This window comes from Tursiops truncatus, chromosome 9, assembly GCF_011762595.2.
Source record: "Tursiops truncatus isolate mTurTru1 chromosome 9, mTurTru1.mat.Y, whole genome shotgun sequence".
Lineage (NCBI taxonomy): Eukaryota > Metazoa > Chordata > Mammalia > Artiodactyla > Delphinidae > Tursiops > Tursiops truncatus.
In genome coordinates, this window is record NC_047042.1 from 92020369 (window position 1) to 92037500 (window position 17132).

The 17132-nt window shown below is 50.1% G+C and overlaps 1 protein-coding gene across 9 annotated transcripts in view; it reads right to left on the reverse strand.

Moving 5' to 3' along the window:
• The window catches only part of DENND2A (DENN domain containing 2A), a 108774-nt gene that overhangs the window by 11293 nt on the left and 80349 nt on the right, over positions 1-17132 (reverse strand). For 8 of the 9 annotated variants that reach the window (XM_073809993.1, XM_073809996.1, XM_033863362.2 and 5 more), the window contains 2 exons: positions 15793-15941; positions 1386-1563 (listed from right to left, as the gene is read on the reverse strand). In XM_073809993.1, the coding sequence (XP_073666094.1) occupies positions 1386-1563; positions 15793-15941 (327 nt within the window). Of the gene's footprint in view, positions 1-1385; positions 4301-15792; positions 15942-17132 lie in introns of those variants that run through there. The other variant, XM_073809999.1, reaches the window with a different exon arrangement.

Genomic DNA, 17132 nt, shown 5'->3' on the forward strand with positions numbered 1-17132 from the left:
TGGGCCACAAGCTGGACTCCCTGCCCTGTTCTCGGACTGGCTGAGGCAAAGCCACTCAGACTGTTTTTTAGCGTGTGGGTCACTGAGGAGGCGCTAGAGGCCACAGCCCCCCATCGTTCCCATTCCACTCGGTTCTGTCACACCCCCACCCGCCAGGCCTCCCTCCTCCTACCTCCCAGTGACACACTTAGCCCTGTCATTTGTTTTAATAGGGTAGGAGGGGAGAGACCCAGAGGACTGGACCCAACGGGAGAGTAAGTCAAGCTACAGGTGCTGGGCTTCCATGAGTCAAGGCTTTCAGGCTAAAGCACCTCCCTCCTCCCTCCTCAGAGTGAGGCTGAGACCCAGAGCCACAACTAGGGTGAAGCAAGTGAAGGGCCTAGGGCACGAAACTTAAGGAGGCGCTCACTCATAGGATCATGCAAGTGGCCGAGCCCCAGGCCTCAGCGTGGGCCACTGGCTCTGATGGAGGATGAGCAGGGGGCCTGGATGGCCACCATGATTGCACCAGCAGCGGGAATCATGGGCTCTGACACATGGCCCAGGAGTTAAGGGAGCGCTCTCCTTCCTTCTCACACCTTCTCCTGGGGTAGAACTGAGCCATTTGCGGGATTGAGGGTACCCAGGCAAACTCTTTGCAGTTCACAAACCCACACTCAAAGACCTGAGTCTGATGGTTAATATTTAACGGGACTTTAGGACTCTCTGGGCAATTAGAGGAGCTGCATCTGGGGACACGGGGAGGATTTCAGGCCCAGGGGTTCCCTGGGGGTTCAGGACTGCGCAGCGTCATTCAGTCCCCACGGTTCTGCTCTGACTGCTGGAGTTCTCAGTACACGGGGACAGACTATTTAGAGGAAGGGGCTGGGACTAAACATCCACAGAAATGCCAAGGGCTTTCCTCACTTGGATGCTAACTTGAAAATCCAGAACGCGATCATTAAAAACATTTTGGTTGTGGTCTTTTTAACTGATATGGAAAAGGACCTCCTTGTAGGAGCACAGTCTTTGTCAAGACTTCGTTATTAGCCCAAAGATAGTTTCCAGTTATTGTTCGCTCTTTGTGTGCTGTCTTCCCCCGGTGCTGCGGGGTGGAGAAGGGAAGGATAGGGTGGATGGCTATTTACGGATTAGGTGTATTAAAATCTGGGTAACTTGTTGATTGCTGCCCTTCTCAATGGGTATACATGGCAGTAGGTTCATTTAGAGGGGAACCGAGTCTGCAGTCACTGAGGGTCTACTGAAGCCGACTTGGGGCAGCGAACTCCCAGACAAAGCTGTGGGGTCCCCCTGCTCCCCGACCCTGCCTGCTGGCAGAGCCACAGCCAGCACCTCCCCTCTGCCCCGCCCCACAGGCAGGGCACAGGGGACCTCCCTGAGCTCACCTCTTCCAGCGGCAGCTCCCTGAGCAGCGGCAGCGAGCTGGTGAGCAGCCCAATGAGGAAGGGGGTTGGCGAGCACACGATGTCGATCATGGCAGGTGGCAGCACAGGGATGTAGGTGTGCTGCCAGGTGAAGGGGTAGATGACCGCCACCATCGCGTGGCAGCACGTGGACAGGGTGCTGCAGTGGGGAGAGAGGGGAGGAAGGGCCGGTTTAGGGGAGGTGGGCAGCCTCCACGGGGAAGCCAGAGAGAGCTGTTCACACTCCAGCTCCCATTCATTCCTTCTCCCTCCCAAAACACCCCCAAACAACAAAAGCCTCTTTTCTCATGGGTACTCCTTCTCTTATTGAAGATGCTTTGTATGCAAACACACAGTCTCTCCGCCAAGCACGAAAGCCTAGGTGTGACCAAGGGAAAACAGGGTAAGTCCTTCAGTATTCATGTGCAGCCGTCCGCTCCAAATGGCTCGGTTTGTGTAAAAGTGAAACTCACATACAGTTGCTTCTTGCCCAGAATCCAAAACACAGAAAAATAACAACATTCAGAGAAATAGTCTCTCTTAAAGCAGAATGATCATAATGCAGCCTTTTAAAAAAATATATATTTATTTATTTATTTAGGCTGTGCTGGGTCTTAGTTGTGGCACATGGGATCTTTAGTTGCAGCATGCATGTGGGATCTAGTTCCCTGACCAGGGATCGATCCCAGGCCCCCTGCATGGGGAGCGTGGAGTGTTACCCACTGGACCACCAGGGAAGTCCCATAATGTAGCCTTTTATTGGCAAACGCTGGGCCTTATGAATCGTGCGTGATCCACAGCGCTTTGCTCAGTGCCTGGATTCAAACTCAGTTTGTTGAATGAAGGGTGGATTATTTGGGATTATCACTTTGATATCAGTTCTGTGGAGCGGAGCCGCAGCGCAGTGATGACTGGCGGCCTTCCGAGATGAGTGAGAGCAGACTTTCTCTTCTTCCTTGCAGCCATTTCTTATCGCTACTGAGCCTGCTCACAGCAGCTCCCCTCTCCTCTCATTCTAATATGCTGTTTCTAAAATGCTATGGGATTGGAAACTTCAGAAGCTTGTTAGAAATGTCTAAGGTAAGAATAAAACAAAAGTGAGGGCCCAGTGGATTCGTCTGTGAGTATACCAAGTCATCTTCAGGGCCCTGTAACCAGCATTTCATTTGTTAGGACATCTTTTGAACATTTGCCCTGGTTCTCAGCTGTGCTCTGTTTACCTAAAGTTGCAGGGAAGCTGAGTTCTGGATAGATGAATGCTCCTTTACTAGGTTCCCATGATGTCAGGCACCTATAATCTCATTGTCATAAAACTTTCCTGAGGCCGTTTAAAAAAATCACTTAGCTCTGGTTTACTTAAGGAAAAAAGAGGTGGATTAAAAGTTATTGGCTAGGGACTTCCCTGGTGGTCCAGTGGTAAAGAATCCGCCTTACAATGCAGGGGATGTGGGTTTGGTCCCTGGTGGGGGAACTAACATCCACATGCCGCGGGGCAACTAAGACCACAGGCCACAACTACGGAGCTCCCACGCCTCAACTAGAGAGCCCGTGTGCCACAAACTAGAGAGCCGAAGCGCCACAACTAGAGCGAAGCCCACGCCCCACAATGAAGAGCCTGCAATGCCTCAAAGAAGGTCCTGCGTCTTAGCCGCAGCTAAGACCGACACAGCCTAAAAAATAAATAAAATAAATATTAAAAAAAAAATGAATTAAGCCAGGCAGAAAGAGACAAATATTGTTTGATTCCACTTATATGAGGGACTTAGGATAGGCAAATCCATAGAGACAGAGTAGAATAGAGGTTAGCAGGGGCTGGCGGAAGGGAGAGTGTTGCATTGTTGCTTAAAGGGTACAGAGTCATAGCTGAGATGATGAAAAAGCTCTGGAAAGGGATAGTAGTGATGGTTGCAAACACCGTGAATGTACTTAATGCCACTGAATCGTACACTTAAAAATGATTTAAATGGTAAATTTTATGGTTATGTATATTTTACTGCAATAAAAAAAGCAGGGCTTCCCTGGTGGCACATTGGTTAAGAATCTGCCTGCCACTGCAGGGGACATGGGTTTGAGCCCTGGTCTGGGAAGATCCCACATGCTGCGGAGCAACTAAGCCCGTGCACCACAACTACCGAGCCTGTGCTCTAGAGCCCGCTCGCCACAACTACTGAGCCCGCATGCCACAACTACTGAAGCCCTCGCGCCTAGAGCCTGTGCTACACAACAAGAGAAGTCACCGCAATGAGGAGTCCGCCCACTGCAACGAAGAGTAGCCCCCGCTCACCACAACTAGAGGAAGCCCGTGTGCAGCAACAAAGACCCAACACAGCCAAAAATAAATGAATAAATTTATATATATATAAAAGAAAGCAATCCCCCCCAAATCATTTAAATTCCTCTGAATCTAGTGAGTTCCTCTGAATCTAGTACCCCCTGAGACATCCTTAAAATATACACTAGCCCTCTTTTCTATCCTGCTCCGACTTTGGGGCCCCTAACCTAATAAGGGTAATGTTGAATCTTGTCCATTTATCAGCATGTCTCCTAACCTTCCTGTTCTCAATCTTAGCAAATAGTCAATCTCCTAATACTCACTGGAGTCATGAAATGCCTCTTAGTAGCATAGCATCCACATATTTCACTGACATTTGGTCTTGTGTTTTCTTTCAAATGATCACCCCCAAAATGAGAAAGATGCTACCCCAACACTTTTGTTTTTATCACTATAATACCTTCTTTATTAGCTGAGTAAGGGTGAGACAGACTAAAGTTCAGACTTATACCAAGGAGAGCAACATCAATAATTCAGCCAGCAGCTTGGGGTGAAGTGACTCCTGCCTTTCAAAGGATCTTCTTGAAAAGCACAGAAGCTTTTTTTCTTAAGGCATCACTTTCTCCTAGATATCAAGAACATTGATACTTTTAGTGAATTGCTTACCATTTATGTTTAATTTCCTTGATCTATATAGATCACTGAATGTGTTGAATTCACTTTATTCTAAATCTTTTTGATTTTTAGGACTAATCTGTATTTGTGTGTGGCCAGTCTACAAATTTGATCTGCTCAAGTACCATGGGTGTGAGGTCATGACTTAGAAAACTAGAAGGACATTAAACTATAAACAAGGATAGTTGTGTCTAGAACAGGTTTTTGCAGACTATATTTACAGCCCACTGGGGGTCTTGAAATAATTTCAGTGGGTTGTTATTAGCATTAAAAACAACTACCGGGCTTTCCTGGTGGTGCAGTGGTTGGGAGTCCGCCTGCCGATGCAGGGGACGCGGGTTCGTGCCCCGGTCCGGGAGGATCCCACATGCCGCGGAGCGGCTGGGCCCGTGGGCCATGGCTGCTGGGCCTGCGCGTCTGGAGCCTGTGCTCCGCGACAGGAGAGGCCGCAGCAGTGAGAGGCCCGCGTACCGCAAAACAAACAAACAAACAAACAAAAAACCCAAAACTACCACAGAAAGAATAGAATAGAAAATAAGAGAATATGTTGCATTTTTTCCAGTTGTAAATGACTATCTGTGTGTATTATGTGGGTGGTATATTGGGTCTGAATGTAAAATGTATTTCTTTTTAAAAAATTATTTATTTTTTTGGCTGCATTGGGTCTTAGTTGTGGCACGTGGGATCTTTGTTGCGGCACGTGTGCTTCTCTCTAGTTGTGGCGTGTGAACTCCAGAGTGCATGGGCTCTGTAGTTTGCGGCACGTGGGCTCTCTAGCTGAGATGCGCAGGCTTAGTAGTTGTGGCACACGGGCTTAGTTGCCCCGTGGCATGTGGGATCCTAGTTCCCCGCCCAGGGATCGAACCCGCGTCCCCTGCATTGGAAGGCAGATTCTCTACCACTGGACCACCAGGGAAGTCCCTAAAATGTATTTCTTATTGGGGACTGCAGTAAAAAGGCTTGGAAGCCAATGATTTGGACGAGAGAACTGGTGGGGGCGGGGGGTGGAGACAGGTAGACAGTGATGGTTGAGTTGGAATTTTGACATTTACGTGTTTTACTAGGATGTTGGTTTTCATTTCCAAGTGACTAGAGGGAGTCCCTTAAAAGAGACCCTAAGAAGGAATTCCCTGAAGGAAGCCTTGTGCATGAAATCCACCTCTTTTTATAGCACATTTGTTGTTAAGTTCCTAAATATTACTTGGAGAAAGAGTGGATCATGCGATGGTCCAGGCCACAGACGCTGTCATCCATGGTCTCTTCAGCAAGTCTTTGAAACTCTCACTTTAGTCAATTCACTAAAGGAGAATAAAAATTCAGCACTCATGTTTAACAGTCCGTTTACAGGGGACTTCCCTGGTGGTCCAGTGGTTGAGAATCTGCCTTCCAATGCAGGGGACGTGGGTTCGATCCCTGTCGGGGAACTAAGATCCCACATGCTGTGGGGCAACTAAGCCCATGTGCCACAACTACGGAGCCCACACCACAACTAGAGAGCCTGCACCTAACTAGAGAGAAGCCCATGAGCTGCAACGAAAGATCTTGCATGCCGCAACTAAGACTCGATGCAGCCAAAAATAAATACATAAATATATAAATAAATATTACAAAAAAGAGTCAGTTTACATTTCAGAGATGTGATTTAAGCATTTTTGACTCCAGGGAAGTTATAGAATCACAGAATTTTAGTCCTGGGAGTGATTTTAGAGATGGAGTGCATCGTCTTTTGAATTTTATACTAACAAGCCCGAGGCTAAAAGAGGTTAAAGTAGGGACTTCCCTGGCAGCGCAGTGGTTAAGAATCTGCCTGCCAACGCAGGGGACACGAGTTCCAGCCCTGGTCCGGGAAGATCCCACATGCCACAGAGCAACTAAGCCCATGCACCACAACTACTGAGCCTGCGCTCTAGAGCCCGTGATCCACAATAGGAGAAGCCACTGCAATGAGAAGCCCATGCATCACAACGAGGAGTAGCCCCCGCTTGCCACAACTAGAGAAAGCCCATGCACAGCAAAGAAGACCCAACGCAGCCAATAAACAAATAAATAAAATTAAAATAATAATAAATAAATAAATAAATAAAATAAAAGAGGTTAAAGTAACCTCTGCATTCAGGATGGGGGGAGAGTGGGGACAGAGGAGTTCTGCAGACTTGGGGTGGTAAAGAGATACACACTGAGGAATGGAGGTACGAAGAGGCCCGGCCAGAAGCCTTTGGGTTTTTCTCAGTCGCTGCAATAGAAAAATACAACTGTTTTTTCCCAACTCAAAGAAAAGGCCTCCCGCCCTTCTGCTTTCTTTTGGCCTCATCCCTAGAAGGAGAAAGTCTAATGGGTTCTCCTTTCTCTGTGCTGCTGCAGCGCTTTGTGTCTCCTGGCTGAAGCCCTGCAGGGCCGGGGTTGGGGGACAGGGTGTGCCTGGCTTAGGTGCAGTGAGTGTGAACCAGCTGGACTGGGAAGGTGTTGGAACAAGTTGAGAAGATAATGATGAGCAACGCCAGAGCTAGATACATCGGGCCGGTGAATAAATGTCACAAAAGAAAGAAGAAATTCATTCATTTCACTGGAACACAGGGAGCTAAAGGACAACTGTACTCAGTTTGATGACAACTCACTACATCACCTGTTGGCCATGTAGCTAGGTGCTGCCACTGTTTGTGATTTCTCCTAACAAGTGGTTTTTGTTTGTTTGTTTTTTGAATAGTCTGATTCGCTGTTGCAGCTGGGTCCCAATGTTCCACACCTGGTTCCCACTGCCACCTCGTTAGCTGGCACCTGTGGAACCCAGAGTGTCAGGAGCCACATGGCAGGTGGGCAGTGCTGGCAGCGTCACATCCCTCTTGCTTTCCAGCTCCACCAATATTCTAAACAAAAGTTCTGCCTCTTGAAACACTATAAGGAAAGGTCAGATTCTGTATATAATACAGCTAGTGGCAGCTCTTCCCCCAAAATAAATGGTGGAAGAGAAAAGAAGGGGTTATTCTGAGTGTAGCCTGTCGAAATTTTATTCCCCGACTCGTGAAGGCTAGAGGAGCCTTCTATGGGGGTGGGTCCTGCTGGGATTGGTGGTTTCTTAGGAACATGCAGAGAACAGTCTGTGGTTCTGGGGATGCTAAGGATGACTCTTCAAGTTCGCTTGCCCCTTAATGTGTAGCCTTACTGAGCATCTGCTGGTTGGAGGACAGGCAGTGTTTTTGAAGGAAGTCCTAGGAAGAGAGCCCTGGAAGCTGGCTTGCATTACAGTGGGGGTGGAGGAACACCAGGGCCCGCAGCTGTGATCAATTCCCACAAAAGCGAGGTGGGGGAGGAGATGCCCCAGTGGGAGGTTGCCTGGGCCACAAGGTTAAAAGATGGGCACAGGGGAGAAGGGTCAGGTCTCAGAATGCTTTGCCATTCTGTAGTGTTTCCTGAGGATTGAAGCATCAGTCCAGAGACATCAGGATACACTTATGACTGCTTAACTTCTCCTGGAGAAGACACTATGGTTCTGGTTGCTACAAAGCCCTTGTGCCCTACTTGGGGTTACTGTGCTGGGCAGCCTCCCAATTCACCTAGCAACCAGTAAGAATCAAGCACAGAGCTTTCTCTAAGATGCTACCAGAAAAGTAAATGATGAGTTTCCAGAGTTGGACAGACCCCAGGAATTTGAAGGATGAGCCCATCAGCATCCTTTAGCATATTCCAAGCAAAGCGTCTCTCCTACTGTGCATCAATCCCAGGAACGTGAGTGAAAGGTAACTCGGATCTAGTCTGGGGCCTGGTGAGACCTAGTAGGAGGTGGCTGCCGTATTTCCATTACTATACTTTCAAACCCTGGAGTAATGTGTCACCGAGTTAAAAAGAACACAGCCTGGGCCTCAAGAAAACTGGGTCTGCTGCTCTCTGTGTGATCTCAGGTAAAGCCCTTCTCCAGGCTTTAGATTCCTCATCTTTGACATGAGGAAAGTGGACGTTCCAGCTTTAACATCTACAAACTATGAACTATAAGAGAGAGAGAGGGCTTCCCTGGTGGTGCAGTGGTTAGGAATCCACCTACCAATGCAGGGGACACAGGTTCGAGCCCTGGTCTGGGAGGATCCCATATGCCGCAGAGCAACTAAGCCCGTGCACCACAACTACTGAGCCTTTGCTCTAGACCCCGCAAGCCACAACTACTGAGCCCATGTGCCACCACTACTGAAGCCCGCACGCCTAGAGCCTGTGCTCCACAACAAGAGAAGCCACCGCAATGAGAAACTCGTGCACCGCAATGAAGGGTAGCCCCCGCTCACCGCAACTAGAGAAAGCCCGCGTGCAGCAATGAAGACCTAACACAGGCAAAAAATGAAAGGAAGGAAGGAAGGAAGGAAGGAAGAAAAGAAAGAGAAAGGAAAGAAAAAAAGAAAGAAAGAAAGAAAAAGAAAGGAAGGAAGGAAGGAAAGAAAGAAAGAGAAAGGAAAGAAAGGAAGGAAGGAAGGAAGGAAGGAAGGAAGGAAGGAAGAAAAGAAAGAGAGAGAGAAAGCCAGGAAGTGGAAATAGGAGCCAGGAGCTGGAAACAGCGATATTGAAAAGAACCAAGGCCTGTCATCGGAGGGTAATTGTATAGCTCATTAGCAGAGACAGGACAGAAGAGCAATGGCGACACCTCACTCTGAGCAACTAATGGATACAAGTGTTGGAGAGTTTTTAAACTGCTGCAGTAAGGCCCCAAAAGACTACACACAAAGCCAGCATAGCCTGGGAGGGATCTGAATCCGAGGGAAGAACTGGAGTACGCTTCCAGCCCGAGATTCTGTCAGTGATGGATTTGGAGTAGAAGACAATTTGTGGCTATGCTACTGTCTAAATGTTGCTTCAAATGCTATCTTCTTGGTGTTTGTAGGCAAAAATAGGTAGTTAATATATAGTCAGTCTGACAGCATTGTGATATTAAAATTGCATTTTTCATAGCACTCTGCTGAATTAAATGTAGGTATCTCCCTGCCAGCCACTCTGAGGACCTCTGAAGTAGTATTCTGGGTGCCAGACCACCAAGATGGCAGCTACTCACACTTTTGGGTAGGCCTTGGCAAGCTCACCTGCCTGGAGGGGGCAGGCCACAAAACCAACCTTTTTCTGAGATGGCAAACATTGCTGGTGCAACTGATTCCAGACAAGATAGGGGACCCCATTTAAGCTTACAGAAACTGATTAAAAATGAACCAAAAGGAACACACAACAAGATGAAGGCGCACAGCTACACATGGACTTATTTGCTTAGTTATCCCATGTCAAGGCCAAGGTTCAAACTCTAAATTTGTCAAGATTCGACCACCGAATCCTACCTATCATTAGCTAGAAGTCTGTCATTTGGCTTCTGGTCTTAATGCACTACAAAAAGATAAGAAGTAAATTTCTTGAATATTAAAAACTTCATCCTGGGACTTCTCTGGTGGCGCAGTGGTTAAGAATCCGCCTGCCAATGCAGGGGACATGGGTTCGAGCCCTGGTCCGGGAAGTTCCCACATGCTGCGGAGCAACTAAGCCCGTGCGCCACAACTACTGAGCCTGTGCTCTAGAGCCCATGAACCACAACTACTGAGCCTGTGTGTTGCAACTATTGAAGCCCGCATGTCTAGAACCTGTGCTCCGCAACAAAGAGAAGGCACCGCAATGAGAAGCCCGCGCACCACAATGAAGACCCAATGCAGCCAGAAAATAAATAAATAAATAAATAAAAACTTCAACCTGTCTACAACTTTTGTACAAATTGTTTATGTGCAGCTCTGACTTTATTATTCAGCCTAGTTGTAGATTTGGCCAAAACTTTGGGAACTGAAATTAATAAACTAAAAAACAAAATGTTTATCATCAGAGAAATGAAGAAAGGGGTATAGGGAAATATTTATTTGGGTTGTTATGACAACAGAACAAGCCATCACAACAACATTCTTTCTTTTTCATCTGCTAAACTTTGGCTTGACAGAGCCTTAAGAAACACTCAGCGTCCACCCTAGAGATGAAACGGAGCAGAAATGTTATTCTAAATTCGATAGATTTTTGGCTCAACTTAAAACCCTTCTGTAACTCACACGGTGTTTGCCACGGCTCCCAGCTCTTCCCTCTTGCAGTGGGCAGCCACAGCTGCGGTGCTGAGCAGATGAGTCGTGCGATGCGGAGGGTGCTGGTGGCAGTGACTACAGGCCTCAAGCAGGCTAACGTCCGCCCCGCGAAGTCACGGGGCCACTCCCTGAGTTTGCAGCATGCCCTGTTCCCATGCCCTGTTCTCATGCCCTGCTCTGTGGTCTTAAGAAGACTGGGGCTACGGATGGCAATCGGGAGAGGCCCGCTTCTCGCTAAGCAGGGCTGGAACTCAGTGCATGTGCAGCCTGTAGAGAGCGGTGCCAGCTGATGAGGATGAAAGTACCGGCGGAACTTAGGCTGAAGGCTTTCTTCATAGACTTTCCCAGGTCCGACAGCTTGCGGCCAGCTACTTGTTTGTCATGGCCTGGCTGAAAAACACTTCAATCCCCTCTAGCTATTTTCCCGTAAATCAGAACTAGACTGAGGCTGAGGCCTCCCAGAGGAGTACCCTTAGGCGGAGCGGAGGAGAGAAGGAGGGTTCTGGCTTTCTCCCTCAGTGACGTCACACCCACCATGCTTTTTGGTGGCGTTTCTGTGCTTCAATCATTAGCTAGGTCTCTGCCTCCCAGGTGAGGCAGACTTCTGTGCGCGCTCCCTGTTAGGGGAGGGGGCACATCTGCGGGTCAGAGAGGCCCAAAAAGAGAAGGCCGTGCTGAGGCCCCCTCAGAAGAGGGCAGTTAAAGCTGCAAGAGGAGGTGCAGAGGGTGCCCCCAGCTGCTGAACACAGGCTAGAGCAGAGGCCTGGGAATCCCATGAGAGCAGATCCACAACACGGTGTGTATTTATCTTTAACCCACATGAGGTGAGGAGGGCCATTAGCGGAGCACTCACAGTGAGTTACCTCAGCGTCTCACCGCCCTGAAGTGCCCACAATCAGAATCCCTCTAAGGGAAACGCTATCTGGATGGTTAATACTGAACCAGATCCCCGGGGAGAGAAGTGGGCCTCCGTGAGGGTGGGGAGGGGCAGATGTCTGGTTATAGGGCTGACTTTCCCTCAGTAGCGCCTTCATAGAATCCCAGAGCATTTGAGCTAGAGGGGTCCCACAGGAATTACACAGTCTACTCCCCCACTTCACAGCTGGGCAGATGAGGTGGTTGTCCCCTGGGGCACTTTTAAAAAAACTTTATTTTATTTATTAATTTTTGGCTGCATTGGGTCTTCATTGCTGCACGCAGGCTTTCTCTAGTTGCGGAGAGCAGGGGCTACTCTTCATTGTGGTGCACGGGCTTCTCATTGCGGTGGCTTCTCTTGTGGCGGAGCACATGCTCTCGGCGCACAGGCTTCAGTAGTTGTGGAGCTCAGGCTCAGTAGTTGTGGCTCACGGGCTCTAGAGCGCAGGTTCAGTAGCTGTGGTGCACGGGCTTAGCTGCTCTGCGGCATGTGGGATCTTCCCGGACCAGGGATCGAACCCGTGCCCTCTGCACTGGCAGGCGGATTCTTAACCACTGCGCCACCAGAGAAGCCCCTTGTTTTTTGGTTTTTAAAAATATTTATTTATTTATTTGGCTGCGCAGGGCCTTAGTTGCGGCAGGTCGGATCTTTAGTTGCAGCATGTGGGCTCTTAGTTGCGGCACGTGGGATCTTTAGTTGCAGCAATGTGAGCTCTAAGTTGCAGCATGCATGTGGGATCTAGTGCCCTGACTACGGATCAAACACGGGCCCCCTGCCTTGGGAGCGCGGAGTCTTAACCACTGGACCACCAGGGAAGTCCCCCCTGGGGCACTTTGGAAATCACAGGATGCCTGAGGTGGATGAGTCCTGGGTCAGGAATTGGGGTGGGGGGACCTTAGTAAGTCCTGGAGTAAGATCGCTGGGAGGGCAGACACCAAGGAGCACAGTGCCAGGAGGCCTGGGGCACCCTGGTCCACAAAGTCAGAGAATATCATAGCTGGGAGAGACTATGGAGGTCACCCAGTCCACCTGCCTCACTGGGGTCCCGGCTGGAAGGCTGAAGGCTGTAAGGGAGGGTGGGCCCTGGGGAGAAAAGCACAGATGTCTTAGCATCTTCAGGAGACAATTCTAGCCTGATTGCCAAGCACCAAGGGGGTCCTAATGGCATGTTTTTAAAAAGACTGTAGACGGACAGTCTCACAGACACTACCTCCCCCCACCCCCACCCCACCACGGAGGCCTGCTCCGCTTCCACCTTTGCCCTGGAGCCAGCTGACCTTGTCTGAATCCCGGCCCTCCCACTGACCCCTCCCTCCCTTGAGCAAAGTGACTTAACCTCTGTGTGCTTTTTAGCTTCCTCCTAATAGAACCTAACTGACTGAGTTGTCAAGAGCCTGAGAGAATACAGGCCCAATGCTTAGAGGAAGGAGCCGGGCCCAGGGCAGCTTCCAGCGCTCCCTGTTCTCACAGTTGCGCTGTTGTTATTCTCATCAGGTTCGCTCACGCTGTGTTTCCTTCTCTTCCTGCCTCAGAGCTCTCAGGGCCTTTCTTTCTTTATTTCCCCACCTCTTCAGGTCCACATGGAACTAGTGTTGGGGGGAAAGATAATTTATTGGGCAAGAGAGAGAACACTTTGAGCCATTTGTAACAGGACAATCATGGGCTGCTTCTGCGGACCATGAGATGACACTGAAGCCCCAGCAAGTCAGCGCTCTGAGGGGCCGGTCCCAGGCAAGCCCTTGTTTCCTAAATGAAGAGACCCGGGGCCAACAGCTGAGGATGTTCAGGCCTCCTCCCGATCCGGGAAGACCCCTCTTGTGTGATGAGAGATGGACGTGCAAGCCTGAATGTTGTAAAGGGTCTAAACATGTAACTCAGGTATTTTATACGCACATTCATGCACAGGCACACACTAATTAGTGCACCATGGCCTGGCTCCGGACCCAAAGGCGGCGCCAGAATTATCCATGTCCCTGCCCCCGCCTCCTCCCCTACAAAAACCCTGTCTCCTCAGTGCCCCACGTCTGGCAGCTGCTGCAAAAGAAAACAGCCAGTGGGCAGTAAGGGCCCTATGGCGAGAACGGCGCGCAGCAGCTACAGCTGGCATTTCACGCTCTCGTGGGTGTCTGCTGCTTGAAGAGACTAAATCTCTCAGGGCAGAGTGCCAGGCACCATGGCAGGTGGGGTGACGAGAGAAACAACCAAGTCCCTCTAATCAGAACACCGCGGTGACTTGTCTCCTGCCAGAGCAGGAGGGGAGGGGGCTGGGAGGACCGACCAAGACCCAGGGTAGGGCAGGCTCCATTCTCAGGGATGGGGTCCCTTCACCGTCCATTGTCTCTCATTACAGCAGCTCCGTGTGAGGGGATGCCCAGAGTTCAACCTGTCAACCCAGAAATCTGTCCAGGGACAAGGTAGACGTGGCCAAGTCCCTTCCCAGACATCTCTGTCCTAAGTACTTCCCAGTGTCTTGGTGCCCTGAGCCTCTGACACATGCCCTCTGTTGCCCTGCAGGGATGCACTGGTCTTTGATGAGGCTCCCCTCCCTTTCTGTTCCCAGCTTCTCTTTCATTGTACCTTCATGAGAAAGACAGGTGATACTTTCTGTTCTCCTTCCCCCTGAAGAAAGCCTGGATTAGGGCGGGGGCCACAGGCCCTGGTGGCTACTCCTCTAGAGGCACGCCCACCTTCTCAGACATTTTCTCAGGCTGGACCCTTCCCGAGCCTAACATCTTTAAACCAGAAGCAAGCGTCTCAAGGGACTGTTTGTCCCATCTCCACTCCTGGTAAGCCTTCTACTCCTTGCCTAGGTCTTTCTGAGATCCATCATTTTCCCCTCCCCCAAAGGAAAGCCTGAGAATTCTACAACTAAAGACGTGGGGGAGTGGGGGATGGTAGGGCTTCCAGAAAATACAGACAGTTACTCGAGTGCCGGTGAAATCCCATCCTGGTCACGGAAGGGTTATTTCTCAGCCTTAGCTTCCAGGGCCCTAACCCAGAGAACTCTCTGGTCCGAATTCCCCAGTGCCCAGGGAGCTTGGAGAGCTGCCTGGCGCCCAGCACCAGCTGCAGGCTATAGGCAGGGCCTGCTTCCTGAGCTGACAAAAGTACACAGGGAGTACAATAACTGTGACATTAAAAGTGAATAGCTAGCTCAAAGGCAGGGTGGGAGCAGCCTGGGAGTAGCCAAGTGGCTGCCGTCCAAAGGGTAGCATCATCAAGGTGACCAGATGGGCTGCGGCGGAGAGAGGGCTGGATTCCATTTCCCACCACGCCTCCTGAGGGACCCCACATTCATACACCTTGACCTTTCCATGCTTCTTTCCCTTTTCGTCTTCCTCCCTTTTGTTTTCTAGAGTTGAGAGTCATATTTCCTCTCCAAACCACAGTTCTCCAAGTTTTGTGTTTTGGCATTTCTTCTTTCCAGATGGACTCTCAGCTAGCCTCCCTGCCTCTCCTGCGGTTGGCCCACCTCTAGCTGGGCCCCATATCTCAGCCCTTCCTGGAATTGCAGCCACCACTTGTGCAACTATGTCCTCAGGTCCAAAGCGAGGAAGGCTCTGATTTGGTATTTTGAAATGATGAAAATGCCAGGAATTTTTTTTTTTTCTTTTTTAAAGTTCAGAATTAACCCAAATCCCTACCTGCATCTCCTTCAGGATCTTCTTTGATTTGTGGCCTGGGCTTTGCAAATCACTGAATGTGACCACGAGGATGTGGGTGCATCCTACTGGGCAATGAGTTTGTGTGTGTGATTTACGTTAGTACTGAGAGGAAGGGATGCCTTAGGCTGTGTCTCTGCTTTCCACCACAGTCCTGCAGCCCTCCAAGAACCGGGCCTTGCCCATCTCTGCCAGTTCCTGGCTTTCTTCTGGGCTTTCCTCTCTGCTCAGCCACACTGAGCTGCTTTGCAAGTTCCTGAAGGCGATGCTCTTGGCCTCTCGTCTCCCTGCCTTTGTACAGACAGCTCCTTTTGCCCGCTATGTGCTTTCTACTTGCTCTTCATCTTAAGACACAGGGAACTCGCCTCCACTGGGAATGAGCACCCTCCTTGGTCTCCAGAATGCTCTGCCTCTAGTCAGCCTTTACATGCTGCTGGGTGGTCTGTTTACCTCTCCATTCCCCGCCTTGGACTGAGGCCTCTTTGAGGACAGCTCTGTGTCTTTAATGCCTCTTTCCTTAGCACATGGAAGGGTGCCCAGCACAAAGCAGAATGAGTGAAAAGTAGACCAAGTACCAGAAAAGTAGTGCACAGAAGTGCGGGCTCACCTCACTTTACACAACTGGTGTGCCTCACAAACCTCCAGCCTTAGCTGTCCACTGACTCACACCCCTTCTTCCGAGGAGCTGCCTCTGCAATCCCAGGCAGTCCCTACCCCACAGATTCCAGACGGTGTGAGACGCCCGCCGCCCAAACACCTTAGCAGGAGTAGCCACGGGTGGTACCTGAGTTTGTCTGCGATGAAGATGACCCTCCTTTCCAGAAGCAGGGAGGCAAAAACACAGAGCAGGTGTCGGACGCTGAGACAGGAAAAGAGAGACTCAAAGTCCACGTGTTCGAGCCGGGAGTCCAGAGGGCGGCACAGTTCAATCACCTGCCGGGAAACAGGAGCAGCATGAGGGGGGCCAGGCCTCTCACACGCAGTGCAGACCTGGGGCTCTGCGATCTGCAGCAGGGGTGGCCCACTGCCAGTGGAAAAGGGAAAGAGAAAAAAAAGGAAAACAAAAGGGACTGGGAAAGGAAAGATCACAGGAGATTGGGGAAGGAGGTGTGTTTGGTAGGGACTCAGTCTCACAGCTGCGTGTGAGGACAGTTTGGACGGAGGTGGGAAGAGAGGACTGCAGAACAAGAGGCCCTCGGCCCAGGATGGTTGGAGACCCTCCTTGTCTATAACATATCTGGAGACCACACAGGGAGTTTTATGACTGTTGAGGTCCTGTCCCTCGCAGTCCCACAGCAAAGCGTCTCCGTCTCACATGGGAATCACAGGCTCACGCAGAAGGACCAGCAGATCCAAGCACCTCTTTCAAGACTCACCTCCTCTAGAAGGTGATTCGTAATGAACTCAACCCCATTCCAGCCCCTTCCCAGTGATGGCTCTTTCAGCTTGTATGCTTAGTGTGCATATCTTCTCACTCCGTACTTGCTGAAATGTTCCTGAGTTCAAGTCATTACTCATGTGCAGGTTTTTCTTTTTAAATAGCTGACTCCTTCTTGGTGAGCAGAGACTGGCTTCCACTCTCAGCACGGCACCTGCCTGGTGCTGCCCACACAGTGGGGCTCACTAAGGTTGACACCCCCATGGCCAAGCCACCTGTGTCTGTAGGGGTAGTTTAGGATTCTCCAGCAACAGGGAGACTGCTCCTCTCTGTGCTGGGAAGTTGGGTTGTTCCAGAATATCCCAGACACATCCTCATCCTTCCCCTGTCCCCAGAGGTGACCTGCTCTTCCGAGGGCCTTTAGAACTGGAGACTCAAGGCTGAATGGGACCTGCCCTCTGATATCCACAGAGTCACACACAGGGAATGGGAAGGATGAAAACAAGCTCTGGCATCAAATCCCAGCCCAGCCAAGGAAAGGGACATGCTTCAAAGTCTAGGATGAATAAAACGTAGTACCTGAGCTTATCTTCCCTGAAAAGAATCTGCTTTACACTATAAAGTGGTAGAGGTGATGCAGACCAAAAACTTGAATAGGGTTAAATACAATTTATGAAGGTAGTAGGCTAATAAGAGAAGCTAAAGATGTTCACTGCCCTGGCACAGTTCTGAGCCAGAATCCTGGG